The sequence below is a fragment of the Bufo bufo genome, chromosome 3 (genome assembly GCF_905171765.1).
Source record: "Bufo bufo chromosome 3, aBufBuf1.1, whole genome shotgun sequence".
Lineage (NCBI taxonomy): Eukaryota > Metazoa > Chordata > Amphibia > Anura > Bufonidae > Bufo > Bufo bufo.
Window position 1 is genome coordinate 310,406,915 of NC_053391.1, and position 16,890 is coordinate 310,423,804.

The 16,890-nt window shown below is 41.2% G+C and overlaps 1 protein-coding gene across 4 annotated transcripts in view; it reads left to right on the plus strand.

Moving 5' to 3' along the window:
* RPS6KA1 (ribosomal protein S6 kinase A1) overlaps positions 1–16,890 on the plus strand; it is a 241,712-nt gene that overhangs the window by 193,074 nt on the left and 31,748 nt on the right. For all 4 annotated transcript variants that reach the window (XM_040424248.1, XM_040424250.1, XM_040424251.1 and 1 more), the window contains 4 exons: positions 974–1,044; positions 11,652–11,740; positions 11,854–11,918; positions 14,227–14,329. In XM_040424248.1, the coding sequence (XP_040280182.1) occupies positions 974–1,044; positions 11,652–11,740; positions 11,854–11,918; positions 14,227–14,329 (328 nt within the window). The remainder of the gene's footprint in view (positions 1–973; positions 1,045–11,651; positions 11,741–11,853; positions 11,919–14,226; positions 14,330–16,890) is intronic.

Below are 16,890 nucleotides of genomic sequence, written 5' to 3' on the forward strand. Positions count from 1 at the left end.
TGCGTGCATAACTAATGTGTAAGGCCATCTTACATCTTAAGATGCCAAAAAGTACAATTATCTCCTCTCCACAGGATAGGGGATAATTTGATGATCGCTGGGGGTTAAAGTGCTGGGACCTCCAACAATCATGAAGATGGGATCCCATGTTTGAATGGCGAAATATTCAAGTATGCACTCTGCTGTGCTATTCAATCTGTGTGGCACTGATGGAGATAGCTTAGTGCAGCACTTGGCTATCTCAATCAGTCCCATAGAAACTAAATGGAGCAATAGTGTGGATAGGGGACACATCACCACTGAGGCCATTTAATTGCTGCAGTGGTGCACGTAATGATGGACTGGAGTCTGGACTGCACGCTTACAGTCCACAGGGGAACAAAAGCAGTTATAGGAACCACAATGCTGGAATGTTGCGCAGTGAATAGGTAAGTGGCTTTTTTTTTACCTTTAGTCCTCATGCACCCAGCCATTGGGCGGCCGTGGCAGTATTGCGGCCCGCAAACAGCCGGTCGGCAATCCACGGCCACCAGCCGTGTGCACCACACATCACGGATGCAGACCCATTCACTTGAATGGGTACACAATTCCGGAGATACGGAAGGGAGTCACGGAACACCGGAAGCACTACGGAGTGCTTCTGTGGTGTTTCTTTCCGTTGTTCCGCACCGCAAATAAATATGACATGTCACATTTTTTTGCAGTGTGGACAGACCATGGACCTATTCAAGTTGAATGGGTCCGGCCCGCTGCACGGATGTTGCCCGTGCATTGGGGACCGCAATTGCAGTCCCCAATGCACGGAACAGGCGCACAACGACCGTGTGCATGAGGTCTTAGTCTGAGCACTTTCGGGGCCATAAATTAAATTGCTGTGGGGGCCCAGACAACCCCTTTAAGAGCAGAATTGGCATTGGATTTTTTTATATATTTTTTGTATTATCCTTCTTAACCAAATTTTTTGTTTCCTCAGTTTGAGATGCTTACTGGGTCCCTACCATTCCAGGGGAAAGATCGCAAAGAAACTATGACACTAATCCTAAAGTGAGTTACTGACGTGAATACAATTAAACATTTTTACACAGAAAAACAATAGTGATAAAGTTCTAGTAGCTAAAAATCTTGCCAACCATCTCCTTACACCTGCATTTACTAATGGTCTTATACTGCTCATGCCCAGGCTGCCCAGTGATGACATGGTTATTTTGTCCACATGTAAAGATGCATCTCAATTTATTAGAGTATCATTGAAAAGTTAATTTATTTCAGTAATTTAATTCAAAAAGTGAAACTCGCTTAGTATATAGATTCATTACAATATAGATTCTATTTCAAGTGTGTATTTCTTTTAATGTTGATAATTATGGCTTACAGCTAATGAAAACCCAAAAGTCAGTATCTAAGGGTACTTTCACACTTGTGGCAGGACGAATCCGACAGGCTGTTCACCTTGTCGGATGCGTCCTTCCGCTATTTTGCCGTGCCGCTGGACCGCCGCTCCGTCCCCATTGACTATAATGGGGACGGGGGCAGAGCTCCGGCGGAGCACGGTAGTGCACGGCAAAAGGCCGCCGGACTAAAAGTCCTGCATGTCCGACTTTTTAGTCCGGCGGCCTCTCACTGCGAACTGCCGTACTGCGCCTGAGCTCCGCCCCCGTCCCCATTATAGTCAATGGGGACGGAGCGGCGGTCCAGCGGCACGGCGAAATAGCGGAAGGACGGATCCGACAGGGTGAACAGTCTGTCGGATCCGTCCTGCCGCAAGTGTGAAAGTACCCTAAGAAAGTTTGAATTTTGTTATAAAGTTCAATATTGTAGACTCATGATGTCACATTCAATCAATACAAAACACTTGCCAAGGTTTTCTAAGCCTTTAAATGGTCCCTCAGTCTGGTTCTGGTAGGCCACACAATCATGGAGAAGACTGCTGACTTGGCAGTTGTCAGAAGTCACTGACACACTCCACAAGAAGATTAAGCCACCAAAGGTCATTGCTGAAGAAGCTGGCTGTTCAAAGTGCTGTATTCAATCATATTAAAGGGGTTGTCTGAGTTAGTTTTTTGTCCTTTTGTATGTTTCTTACTAGGAAAATGTAAAGGCTTTACCATACACTTCATCTGTAGTGGCCCCTTTCTCAGATTTCACTGAGGGCCACATGACCTGTGATGTCAGCTTCTCTCCCTGCTCTGATTTGTGCACAAGCCTGAAAGAGCAGATATGTGCAGGGATCTCAAGTCTCCCGAGGTTCAGGGAGTCTCCCGCTATCTAGCAGCTCCCTGACACCCCATGTGAAACAATATATCCTGGAAAGGTTTACTGATAGCAGAGCAGAGAGATAAGAGAAGTGTCAGGAACAGAGTTTAGATTACAGGTTGAATTAACCCTTTAGGGTCAAATTGGCTTCTCAAGGAGATATATATGTTAAAGGCATCTCTCCTTCTGTCTCATTCAGTAGCTATATAACTATTGAGAGAGATGTATTTTTTTTTAAATAGATTTACACATTTAACCCTCCATTTTAATTATATTATTTACCCCAGTGTTAAATTCACACCCCCTGGATGCTTGTTTTTTTCCTACAGTGGGGTAGATAATTACACACAGGGCTTTAAAGAATAAACTTCCTGACTCAGACCAAGAGCCGACTCAGCGAGTCAGCAAGTGAATTGAAGCATCCGCGCATGCGCATTGCGCAACCTAAGCTTCGGTTCACTTGCTTCTTGTCAGCTCAGCGAATGAACCAAAGATTCGATTCATGAATCGGTTCATTTGAATGAACTGATTCAAATGAAACCGATTCATGTGAAAGATCCGAACTTCCCATCTCTAGTTTACTCGCGGTAAACCTTTCCGGCAACCGGTAGCAGAGTCCCCTTCTCGGCGCGTGCGCACAGTGCAAGAAGAAGCCGATGCCAGCAGTCCGCAACGGTGCATCAGGCTAAGCCTGTGCGCACGCGGGGGATCTCAAAGTAGGAGGAGGGGGAGGGAGGGAGAGGTGGCACTGAGGAGTAGAAGGCGGCGCTGGCCACGAACGGTGATGCGTGCGGCCGGGCACCATGCATCCACAGACCTCCCCTGCTTGGGCACCTTAATTCAATGATTGACAGGTTAGTAAAACCTGTTTTTCCGCAGAATAAAGCCACAAATAGCTTTTATAAGGCCACCTTAGAAATCAGAATACTACCTGGACATGAGCAGATGTTTAGCTCACAGGGCTTATAGGTGGTGACAGAATCCCTTTAATCATATACATAAATATGATAATTTGGGGCCGGGTAATGAGCCCAGTCCTCCACACCATAGAGCAAAGTGTGCAGATACTGCATATGTTTGGAAAATGTAATAAAAAGTTTGTGAAAGAAAACTTCCCTGAAATGGGAAGTACACCTCCCTGAAATGGGAAGTACACCTCCCTGAAATGGAAAGTACACCTCCCTGAAATGGAAAGTACACCTCCCTGAAATGGAAAGTACACCTCCCTGAAATGGGAAGTACACCTCCCTGAAATGGGAAGTACACCTCCCTGAAATGGGTTTTTGCAGGTTGGGATGTCTGTATGTGCCTGCACATGAGATGTCACTGTGCTGGCCATGCGCCCTGCACTGGCTGAGCTGCTGCCCTCTGCCCTGTGTCTGCCTCCTACTGGATACTTCAGGAAAGATTAACCCCTTAAGCAGCAGAGAGGGCTGGAGGCTTTGGTGAGCAGTTGCAGGCAGTGAAGAGACACAGGATCCTCATCCTGCAGTCACAGAGCTGACAGACTGAAGGAGTTCTGCAGAGCTTTACACAAGAACAGGTAGGGGAAGATCCTGTGTGTATCAGCAGTGTCATTGTACAGCTGGGACTTGTAGTCCTACACATACAACATGCTGCTGAGTCTCCCAGCAGGCAGACATTTCACTCAGGGCAGCACTTTTATTCACTCCTTTTGCAGAGCAGGGGGAGGGGCACAAATATTCATGAGGAAACTTCAGAGATTGTTGATATTTAAGATAAAGGGCCAGAAGAGAACCAGGAAAATGAGGAAATAGCTTTTTTTTTTTGCCTAAAACTTGCTTAGCTTAGTTACATATTGCTGCCCATCAGATTTACAGCGCTATATATATTTATTTTTTTCATAATTTGGACAATCTCTTTAATAGAACGTTGAGTGGAAGGAAACAGTGTGGTAGAAAAAGGTGCACAAACAGGGATTACTGCTGCCTTTAAAGGATAGGTAACCACTTCACATCCGGGCCATTTACCCCCTTCCTAACAGAGCCTAATTTTACAAATCTGACGTGTCATTTTATGTGGTAATGACTTTGGAACACTTTTACTTATCCAAGCCATTCTGAGATTTTTTTTTCATGACAGTGGTAATTTTGAGTCTATATAAATTTCGCCTTTATTTATAAAATAATCCAAAATGTACCAAAAATGTTGAAAAATTTGCAATTTTCTAAATTTATATTTCTCTGCTTTTAACCCCTTAAGGACACATGACGTACCGGTATGGCATGTTTCCCGAGTTCTTAAGGACCGGCCGGCGGTGATCGGAACAAGGTGCCTGCTCAAATCATTGAGCAGGCACCTCGGCTAAATGCGCGGGGGGTTCTCGTGAAGCCCCCCCCCCCCCCCAAGTCGGCGATCGCAACAAACCGCAGGTCAATTCAGACCTGCGGTTTTCTGCGCTTTCTACAGTTTCTGATTCGCGGGGATCAGAAACTTTATGTGCCTAAAATATATTTTTTTCACCCCCCCCCCCTGCACCCCTAAATGATTTTTATGGCGGTGGGGGGGGGGGGGGGGTTGTGCGGGCAGTGCGGCAAAACCGCCCGCCTCCTCTTGAATAATCATTGGTGGCCAGTGGTTATACCAGAGTGTCAGCACATTGCTGACACTCTGGTATAAACGGCTGACATCTGTGATGCGATGTCAGCCGTTTAACCCTTTCCATACCGCGGTCCGTACGGACTAGCAGAGGTTAACAGTCGGGAGCTCCCTCACTCTCCCATCGGGGGGGTGCTGTGCCTTTGCAGCCACCAGACAGGATGAGTTCGCAGAGGGAGGGAGCCCCCCTCATTACCCTTCCCCGTCTGCGCAGTTGTGGCCACAACTGAGCAGACGGGGAAGGTTCCCATGGCAACAGGACGCCTTCTCAGGCATCCTGCTGTCCATTGTTCTGAACAGATCTGTGCTAAAGGCATAGATCTGTTCAGACAAAGTGTAAGTAAAATACAATACAGTAGACTATATAGTGTACTGTACTGTATTATACAGACATCAGACCCACTGTATCTTCAAGAACCAAGTGGGTCTGGGTAAAAAAAAAAGTGAAAATCAAAAAACACATTTATCACTGATTAAAAATGAAAAATTCCCTACACATCTTTGATATCACCGCATCCATGATGACCTGATCTATAAAACGGTCATGTTACTTTACCCGAACGGTGAACGCCATAAAAATAAAAAGATAAAAAACTATGATGAAATTGAAATTTTGCCCACCTTACTTGCCAAAAAAGGTAATAAAAGTGATCAAAAAAGTCGCATGTACGCCAAAATAGTACCAATCAAACCGTCATCTCATCCTGCAAAAATCATACCCTACCTAGGATAATCGCCCAAAAACTGAAAAAAACTATGGCTCTTAGACTATGGAAACACTAAAACATGATTTTTTTGTTTAAAAAATGGCCTTAGAAGTTTAGAAGCAAATCTTGAAATTTTTCAGAAATTTTCAAAAACCCACTTTTTAGGGACCAGTTCACGTCTGAAGTCACCTTGTGAGGCTCACATAATAGAAACCACCCAAAAATGACCCCATTCTAGAAACTACATCCCTCAAGGTATTCAAAACTGATTTTACAAACGTTGTTAACCCTTTAGGTGTTCCACAAGAGTTAATGGCAAATGGTGATAAAATTTAGATTTTTTGGCAAATTTTCCATTTTAATCCATTTTTTCCAGTAACAAAGAAAGGTCATGTGATATTTTTATAGAGCCGGTCGATACGGACGCGGCGATACCCAATATGTATACTTTTTTTTTTTTACTTATGTAAAAAAAGTATACATATTGGGTATCGCCGCGTCCGTATGTAGTTTCTAGAATGGGGTCATTTTTGGGTGGTTTCTATTATGTGAGCCTCACAAGGTGACTTCAGACCTGAACTGGTCCCTAAAAAGTGGGTTTTTAAAACTTACATAAGTAAAAAAAAAAAGTATACATATTGGGTATCGCCGCGTCCGTATCGACCGGCTCTATAAAAATATCACATGACCTAACCCCTCAGATGACCACCGTAAAAAAAATAAAAACGGTGTAAAAAAAGCCATTTTTTGTCATCTTGCGTCACAAAAAGTGTAATAGCAAGCGATCAAAAAGTCATATGCACCCCAAAATAGTGGCAATCAAACAGTCATCTCATCCCACAAAAAATTAGACCCTACTTAAGATAATCGGCCAAAAACTGAAAAAACTATGGCTCTTAGACTATGGAGACACTAAAACTTTTTTGTTTCAAAAATAAAATCATTGTGTAAAACTTGCATAAATAAAAAAATTGTATACATATTAGGTATCGCCGCGTCCGTGACAACCTACTCTATAAAATTTACCACATGATCTAACCTGTCGGATGAATGTTGTAAATAACAAAAAAAAAAGTGCCAAAAAGCTATTTCTTGTTACTTTGCCGCACAAAAAGTGTAATATAGAGCAACCAAAAATCATATGTACCCTAAACTAGTACCAACAAAACTGCCACCCTATCCCGTAGTTTCTAAAATGGGGTCCCTTTTTTGGAGTTTCTACTCTAGGGGTGCATAAGGGGGGCTTCAAATGGGACATGGTGTCAAAAAAAACAGTCCAGCAAAATCTGCCTTCTAAAAACCGTATGGCATTCCTTTACTTCTGCGCCCTGCCGTGTGCTCGTACAGCAGTTTACGACCACATATGGGGTGTTTCTGTAAACTACAGAATCGGCCATAAATAATTAGTTTTGTTTGGCTGTTAACCCTTGCTTTGTAACTGGAAAAAAAATATTAAAATGGAAAATCTGCCAAAAAAGTGAAATTTTTAAATTGTATCTCTATTTTCCATTAAATCTTGTGCAACACCTAAAGGGTTAACAAAGTTTGTAAAATCAGTTTTGAATACCTTGAGGGGTGTAGTTTCTTAGATGGGGTCACTTTTATGGAGTTTCTACTCTAGGGGTGCATCAGGGGGGCTTCAAATGGGACATGGTGTCAAAAAACCAGTCCAGCAAAATCTGGCTTCCAAAAACCATACGGTGCACCTTTCCCTCTACGCCCTACTGTGTGCCCGTACAGTAGTTTACGGCTACATATGGGGTGTTTCTGCAAACTACAGAATCGGGGCCATAAATATAGCATTTTGTTTGGCTGTTAACCCTTTCTTTGTTACTGGAAAAAATGGATTAAAATGGAAAATTTGCCAAAAAATCTAAATTTTATCACCATTTGCCATTAACTCTTGTGGAACACCTAAAGGGTTAACAACGTTTGTAAAATCAGTTTTGAATACCTTGAGGGATGTAGTTTCTAGAATGGGGTCATTTTTGGGTGGTTTCTATTATGTGAGCCTCGCAAGGTGACTTCAGACCTGAACTGGTCCCTAAAAAGTGGGTTTTTGAAAATTTCTGAAAAATTTCAAGATTTGCTTCTAAACTTCTAAGCCTTGTAACCAGGGCTGTGGAGTCGGTAGATAAATGGTCCGACTCCTCAGTTTTTGGTAACTCCGACTCCTCTGTATTTAATATGCAAATGTATTTTATACTATAAAATACATTTGCATATTAAATACAGAGGAGTCGGAGTTACCAAAAACTGAGGAGTCGGACCATTTATCTACCGACTCCACAGCCCTGCTTGTAACATCCCCCAAAAATAAAATATCATTCCCAAATTGATCCAAACATTAAGTAGACATATGGGGAATGTAAAGTAATAACTATTTTTGTAGGTATTACTATGTATTATAGAAGTAGAGAAAATGAAAGGTAAATTTGGTATTTTTTTTATAAATAAAAATGAATTTTTTTTACTTCATTTTAACAGTGTCATGTAGTACAATATGTGACGAAAAAACAATCTCAGAATGGCCTGGATAAGTCAAAGTGTTTTAAAGTTATCACCACTTACAGTGACACTGGTCAGATTTGCAAAAAATGGCCTGGTCCTTAAGGTGAAATAAGGCTGTGTCCCTAAGGGGTTAAAACAAAGTGATACCTCATAAAAAATGTATTACTTAACAATCCCCATATCTCTACTTTGTTGGCATCATTTTGTAAATGTCATTTTATTTTTTTGGGGACATTAGAAGGCTTAGAATTTTAGAACCAATTCTTAAAATTTGTAAGAAAATTTTCAAAACCCAATTTTTAAGGATCAGTTCAGGTCTGAAGTCACTTTGTGGAGCTTACATAGTGGAAACCCCCCATAAATGACTCCATTGAAGAAACTACACCCCTCAAGTTACTCAAAACTGATTTTACAAACTTTATTAACCCTTTATGTGTTCCACAAGAATTAAAGAAAAATGGAGATGACATTTCTAAATTTCACTTTATTGGCAGATTTTCCATTTTAATAAAAAAAAAAATTATTTAACACATTGAGGGTTAACAGCCAAACAAAACTTAATATTTATTACCCGGATTCTGCGGTTTACGGAAACACCCCACATGTGGTTGTAAATTGATGTAAGGGCACATGGCAGGGCGCAGAACAAAAGGAGTGCCGTATGGTTTTTGAAAGGCAGGTTTTGCTGAACTGGTTTTTAGATGCCATGTCACATTTGAAGCCCCCTCTGATTACAGTAGAAACTCCCAAAAAGTGACCCCATTTTGGAAACTAGGGGATAAGGGGACTGTTTTGTGGTGCTATTTTGGGTTACATATGATTTTTAATTGCTCTATATTACGTTTTGTGTGAGGCAACGTAACTAAAAGATGGCTGTTTTGGCACTTTTTATTTTTTACAACATTCATCTGACAGGGTAGATCATGTGCTATTTTTGTAGAGCAGGTTGTTACGGACGCAATGATATCAAATATGTCCACTTTGTTTTAGTTTTACATAATAAAGCATTTTTGTGGCTCCATTTTCTGAACGCCCTTTTTTTTCTTTTTCTTTTTTTCTGCCGATCGTCTTGTGCAGGGGCTCGTTTTTTGCAGGAACAGTTGACGTTTTCATTGGTACCATTTTTGGGTACATATGATGATTTGATCATTTATTACACTTTATGCGGCAAGGTGACCAAAAAATTGGTTGTTTTAGCACAGTTTTTATTTATTTTTACAGCGTTCACCTGAGGGGTTAGGTCATGTGACATTTTAATAGAGCAGATAGCTTTTTTAATTTTTTTTGACCAATTGTCTTAGTTAGGGTCTAATTTTTTCAGGATGAGTTGACGGTTTGATTGGTACTATTTTGGGGGGCATACGCCTTTTTGATCGCTAGGTGTTGCACTTTGTGATTGGTTACACAAAATGGCTTTTTTTGCATTGTTTTTTTTTTTTTCATAACTCTGTTCGCCTGAGGGGTTAGGTCATATACCGGTATTTATATTGATATTTTTATAGAGCTGGTTGTTACTGATGTGGCGATACCTAATATATATACTTCTTTTTTTTTTTTTTTTTTATTTCACTTTAACACAATAATAGCATTTTTGAAACAAAAAAAAATGATGTAATGTCTCCATGTTCTAAAAGAGCTATTATTTTTAATTTTTTTGGAGCGATTTTCATATGTAGGGGTTCATTTTTTGCGGGATGAGGTGACTGTTTTATTGGTACCATTTTCTGGGACATGCGCCTTTTTGATCACTTGGGAGTTGCACTTTTTGTGATGTAAGGTGACAAAAATGGCTTTTTTTTACAGTTTTTATTTTATTTTTTTATGGTGTTTATCAGACAGGGTGGATCATCCGGTCGTTACGGACGCGACAATACTATTTTATTTATTGTTTTCTATTTTTAACATTTTTTTTTTTTTTATTACTTGAGGGGAAAAAAATTATATGTGAAACTTTTTTTTATTTTTATTTTTATAAAACGATTTTTTATTTTTTTTTATTTCACACTTTGTGTCCACCATAAGGTCATATAAGACCTCTGGGGTACATTTTAACGTCACTTTTTTTTTTTTCCCCACTATTGATTTCTCGAACCCCAGTTACAGGTGAAATACAGTCCCCAGAGAGGCTGTACAGCAGAATACAACGCTGTACAGCCTCAGTACAGGGCTGATCGAGGTCTATGGAAGACCCGACAGCTCCTGCTCTCTCCCGGCCTCAGCGGTCACATGAAGCATAGCACTTCCTGATCTGTATACACAGCGCTCGTTGAACTGTTCCTGCCTTCTCTCTGGGGTGCCCAGCTGTCACTGACAGTGGGCCCCCGCTCGGCAGCTGCACGATTGGCGTTCAGCGGCCATCTATGAATGGACGTTCCAGAACGTCCATTCAGAGATAAACATCCACCCATAGGACGTTTTATATCCTATAGGCGGATCTTAAGTGGTTAAGAAAAGGCCATTCAAGAATTTGGGGAACATTCACAAGGAAGTTTCCACAGTCAGTGATGGTTTAGGGAGCCATGTCATCTGCTGGTGTCCTCTGTGTTATATCAAGTCCAAAGTCAGCACAGCCATCTACCAGGAAATTTTTGAGCACTTCATGCTTCCCTCTACTGACAAACTTAATGGAGATGCTGATTTCATTTTCGAACAGGACTTGGCACCCTTCACACTGCCAAAAGTACCAATACCTAGATTAATAACCACAATATCACTGTGCTTGAATAACCAGCAAACTTGCCTGACCTAAACCCCGTAGAGAAACTTTGAGGTATTGTCGAGAGTAAGATGAGAGACACCAGACCGAACAATGCAGATAGGCTGAAGGTCGCTATCAAAGTAACCTGGGCTTTCAGAACACCTTAGCAGTGCAACAGGCTGATCACCTCCATGCCATATTTTTTTAATTAGTCTTGTATAATAATCAAATTTTCTGAGATAATACCTTTTGGGTTTTCATTAGTTGTAAACCATAAACATGAACATTAAAAGAATTAAAGGCTTCAAATGGATCACTTTGTGTGTAACGATGCTCTGACAGGCATCCTCAAACTGCGGCCCTCCAGCTGTTGTAAAACTACAACTCGCACAATGCCCTGCTGTTGGCTGATACCTGTAGGCTGTTCGGGCATGCTGGGAGTTGTAGTTTTGCAACATCTGGAGGGCCGCAGTTTGAGGATGCCTGCTATATGATATGAGTTTCACTCTTTTAATTACTGAAATAAATTAACTTTTCGACGATATTCTCATTAATTGAGATGCACCTGTATATGGTCAGATGAAACTAAATCTGACTGCGATCTTTTAAGTCAGTTTAGTAGCTGTCCTAAAATACTGTGAATGCTGAATAGGTGTCCAATAATAAGTGGAAACATTTGGGTAAACTGCACACAATTTTGCTGCAGATTTGGTTTTCACCCATTACAGTAATTTCTGTACGAATAAGAGTTAAAAAATAATAATAATAATAATCACTTGAGTATATAGAAAGCTTGCATACAAAATATGGCTCAGTATTTTTCCATTTTACTCTGTGTTCATTCTCTTACCTTTGTTTTCTAGAGCCAAATTGGGGATGCCCCAGTTTCTCAGCAGTGAAGCTCAGGGTTTGTTACGATCTCTCTTTAAGAGAAATCCAATCAATAGATTAGGTAAACTTTGCATGAGAGCGTTTTTATGTTTAATTTTCCAATATTTACTTAGCTACACGTTTAGGCTCTACAAATTTTGAACTGCAATGCTTGTTATGCTGCTCTTTTTATAGGCTCTGGCGTTGATGGCGCAGAAGAGCTTAAGCGCCACCCATTTTTTTCCACCATTGATTGGAATGTGAGTATTAAATTCTACAATGAAGTTAGCACCAAGCAATAGAAACTTTTCACTACTTGAAAAAGCATAGCCTCTGTCTATACTAGACATTCCAGCTCCGTTTCTGGATGGCAGTTGCTTTCCTCCCCACACTACATCTTCTACAGGTTGTGAGGTCCTGCAGATAGTCTTTGGTCACATTTAAAGAGGTTGTCCGGTCCCAAAATCAAAATTCTTTTTATGTGCTCCTAACACCCCTCACCATGCATACATATGCCCCCAATACCTGTTTTTGCCTTTCTCCCTGGAAGACATCAGATTATCCTGGCAGATCTGTTTACTTTCTCCCCTTCTTGTTTTGTTGAATACATAACTTTATTGATACACAAGCCTGGCTGCACTAAACAGTGACGAGTCACAGGCTGGACACCCCCCCCCCCCCCCCCCCCCACACTGCTCTGTCTGCAGCAGCTACTCCTATAACTCCTGTGTCCATCTTTCTGCACACAGACAGGAATCTACTTCTCACTCAATGTCTAAATCCCATTACTGACCGTCCACTGGCTCTACCCTTACCATCTCCAGAGTGTAATAAACAGCTGGAAGCAGCAAGCACAACCAAACACATCTGTATCTAATCCTATCCTGTGTGATACAGGCTGCTGAGCTGTGTATCTAAACTCCTCACTGACCGTCCACTGGCTCTTCCCTCACCATCTCCAGAGTGTGATAAACAGCTGGAATCGGCAAGCATGTCCAAACACATCTGTATCTAATCCTAACATGTATGTGTGCCTGATACAGAGCCTGTTTTGTGCGATACTGGCTGCTGAAGTGTGTATCTAATCCCATATTCTATGATACAGCCTGCTGAGCTGTGTATTGAATTCCATTTTGTATCATAAAATCTGCTGAGCTATGTATCTAAACCTTTATGCAAACAACCGTATCCATTTGGGATCCACATTTTTTGCAGTCCCTTTGAGTTCAAAAGGAGGACCTCAAATCCATGGAATACCAGAATAGGACATGTTCTGTCTTTACTGGTACTGACATTCGGATGTAAAAAACACACTGATGACGTCCATGTGCTTTCCACATCCGTATGTCAGTTCTGCGAAAGATAGAACATGTCCTATTCTGGGACTGCAAAAAAAAAAAAAGTGAATCTCACACGGACAGTAACCTGATTTAGTGGATCCGCAACTTGCCGACCGAAATGGTTCTGTGCATGAGCCCTATCACTTATACTCAGCGCCCCCATAACGGTGACGTCCACGGTGCCCCCATAACGTTGACGTCCACGGCGCCCACAAGGACACCCATGTGCCACCCACAGCTCCCCCAATGACCTCCACAGCATTGTGATCAGCCTCTGTGGCTGATAGCTATGCTGTCACTCATGTACAGCGCTTACATCGCGCTGTACATGAGTCAGTACAGGCTTCACATAGAAGCCTCCTGTACACTCAGTAGACGGCCGGCGGTCCCAGCGCATGCGCAGTAGTGTGCAAGCGACGGGACCGAGGAAGGCCGGCAGGAGGCGATGACGTCAGTGATGACGTTCCGTCTCCTGCCTCAGGCAGGAAAAGAAGAGGATGGCGCTGGACCTGAAGACTTCAAAACGCTTCAGGAAGAGTATCATAGGAAGGGCTGCACTGTGGAGGGTAAGTATTGGTGTGATAACCTTTCCCCCACAGGTAATGAAGATGGGCAATTTTCAAGTAGGGACCGGAGAACCTCTTTAACAGAAAATCTGCATTTTCTTATTTTCATGGACCTGAAAATGTATCTTACAGAAATGTTTAGTAGCAGCAGAAAGAGATATAGATATATATAATATATGAAAAGAAACTCCACGGCACTTCCAAATAAAGTGTGCGTATTTATTCCACCAGTTGCGACGTTTCGGTCCTCTCAATGGAACCTTTTTCAAGCATTGAAAAAAGGTTCCATTGAGAGGACCGAAACGTCGCAACTGGTGGAATAAATACGCACACTTTATTTGGAAGTGCCGTGGAGTTTCTTTTCTTATTGGATGGTGGTATTGCATCTACAGCCGCTGGCACTCCTTTACTGTTTGGATTGCGGTGCTGCCCAGAGTTATAATATAAATAAATAAATATATATATATATATATATATATGTGTGTGTAATATATATATTTATATTTTACAGGTTTAAGATCTCATTTCATAAGAGATCTTAGATTTCTCATGACCATACTAAGAACAAAAACCCCTGCAGTAGTGTGAACAGCAACCGACTAACGACATTGTGCTGTTTAATTTACACCTTTCTAAACTGAGCTCCTTCTTTCTACTCATAGAAGCTGTACCGCAGAGAGATCAGCCCTCCCTTCAAACCAGCAGTTGCGCAGCCAGATGACACCTACTACTTTGACAAAGAGTTTACTTCACGCACTCCAAAAGGTGATTATTTTTTTTTCACTTGCTTGAACACTTGTATGCATAAAATACTACAGTGGTTACTGGATATTCTGATTTCTGATTTCAAGCTCAAATTCAGAAACTTTTTTTATTCTACACTTTTGTGTACACAAATTTAGCACACACACACACACACACACACACACTCTCATTGGCTAAAAATAACACACCAAGAAGGAGTTGTTGGAGTTGAATGAAACTTTATATGGATGAATATAATGATGATATATGTAAGCGATTACAGTATTGGAGCAAAAGGATTGTGGGGAAACTGTAAAATTGAAAGGCTCTAGTACCCTGCTGGACCGCCACTAGCCAGGATACAAGATGAGCTACGGTTGGGCATGGAGGCATACAGGTTCCATATGGTATCCTGCAGCACACTGCCCAAAGATCTTGCACACTTGTAAGTTGCTGAAACTGGAACCTCAGCTGGTCCCATAAATGCTTGATTGGCAATAAATCTGGCAAACGGGCAGGCCAAGGCAGTGTTGAAGTCGGAGAGACATTTCTGGGAAGCCTTTTGCTGTGTGTGTGGGGTAGCATGGTCCTGAACATATCACTACACTGTTTAAAGTTCCTCGCATCACTACTACATTTGATCCAAAGGTAGAATTGAAGTGCTCACCACCAGGCCTCCATAGTCGAACCTAACTGTCGTGGAAGCCCATCCAAAACCTGTATCTGTCGCTAGAGATGATATTTGAGTCCATGGAAGTCCAGGTTTCTCATTCACAACACTACTGCAAACAAAGGCGATGGTTGCTGGCTGTCATTGGCAGGACACGTAATGCGTGCCTTGACACAAAGTTTGTTTCCGCTAAGCTCCTGGAAATCGTGTGGGCAGAGACAGGCATGTGTAATGAAGGTGCCATCTGTGTATGTATGGTGGGCAACAAAACTGTGGTTGCTGCTCGTGCTGGTTGCAGATCAAACTATCCTCTCTACTGGTGGTCTTTACTGGAGCCTGTTGGGCGTGTGTAAGTGCCCTTATGTAACCCCTGCTCCCAACACCACCTAACAGCTAGGTCAGAACTGCCTAGGTGGGGGGGCAATTCATCAAAACAACCATCCTGCTTCTCTCAATCCAATGATGCGCCCCCTATCAAAGTCTGTCAACTGGGTAAAATGTCTTTGATTGCATCATAGAGGCATGTTTAGCAGTCAAAGATTTCTTACCAAGAGGTACTCCGCCCAAAAATAGTCTCTGAGAGCCTTTTTATATGGCAGCTGGAGAAGCAATTGTGGCAAGACCCAGTGTTTAGCAGACCACACCTATAATAATTTACTTATCTGCCTTAGATTATTTTTTGTTTTTCATTGAGTCTGTGTGTCTGTTTGTAGAATATATAATATAATATAATATATATATATATATTATATTATATATTCTACAAACAGACACACAGACTCAATGAAAAACAACAAAAAAAAAAAAATATATATATATATATATAATTAATATATATATATATATATATATATATATATATATTATACATTATACATTTTATTTATATATCTGGTGCTCAGCTGTTTGATTATTTAGTAAAGTATTCCCCAACCAGTGACCGCAAGCTGTATATGGCTCTTGGGCTGCCTGTATGTGGCCGTTCCTGGTACAGTAGGATGTCAGTGTAATTGGGTCCAATCATATACAGCTTGCGGTCACTGGTTGGGGAATACTTTACTAAATAATCAAACAGCTGAGCACCAGATATATAAATAAAATGTATAATATATATAACACTGAATACCCAATTCCGGACAGTTTCAAGTGCAGTAAAGGTTTGAAACCTATCCTATAGTATATTATTGCACCTTTGTATTCATCTAGGTTTGCAATCTAACATTGGTGCTTGAGACAGTCGTATTACTAATGGAAATTATTTAATGATTTATAGATCTATGAAACAATGCTACTGATCATGACTGGAGTCTAACGCAATAGCATGTATTAGTCTTTTTTTTACAGTGTGCACATACGCCACTGCTGCCCCTGTAAATAATCAGTCTAATTGTAATCCACAGCACACAAGAGGCGCAAGAGGATTCATGATGTTCCAGTTCATGCGATTGTTTATGCCAACATAAAGCTAACAGATGTTAATAATGCAACATTTCAGTTCATACTGATCTTTGTCAAGAATCTGCCATAAAACGCTGTGTGAGGAGCAAATTGTGCCACTATGATACATAGCAAGGTGATTTGCTCATTGGCCCACACTGTCCAGCAGATTGACAAAGATCCATAAGGATCAAAACGTTACGTGATTAATATCTGCTACTTTCAGCTATGTCAGAATATGCAGTCACTTGAATTGGAACATTAGGTATCATCTTAGGCTTCTTTTGTATGCTGTGGATTACAATGAGATGGTATCGTTAGGTCCCAACCTTCAAGATGTTTGTCCGTCCTTTACTATTATTGTACCCGTCAATTATCATGCTAACTGCACTGTAACATGTGAAGAAATAGAACAACCCGTCACTGTTTGGCTTGTTGCACATGTAGTAAAGGTTTGTTCCTCATTTTCATCTGC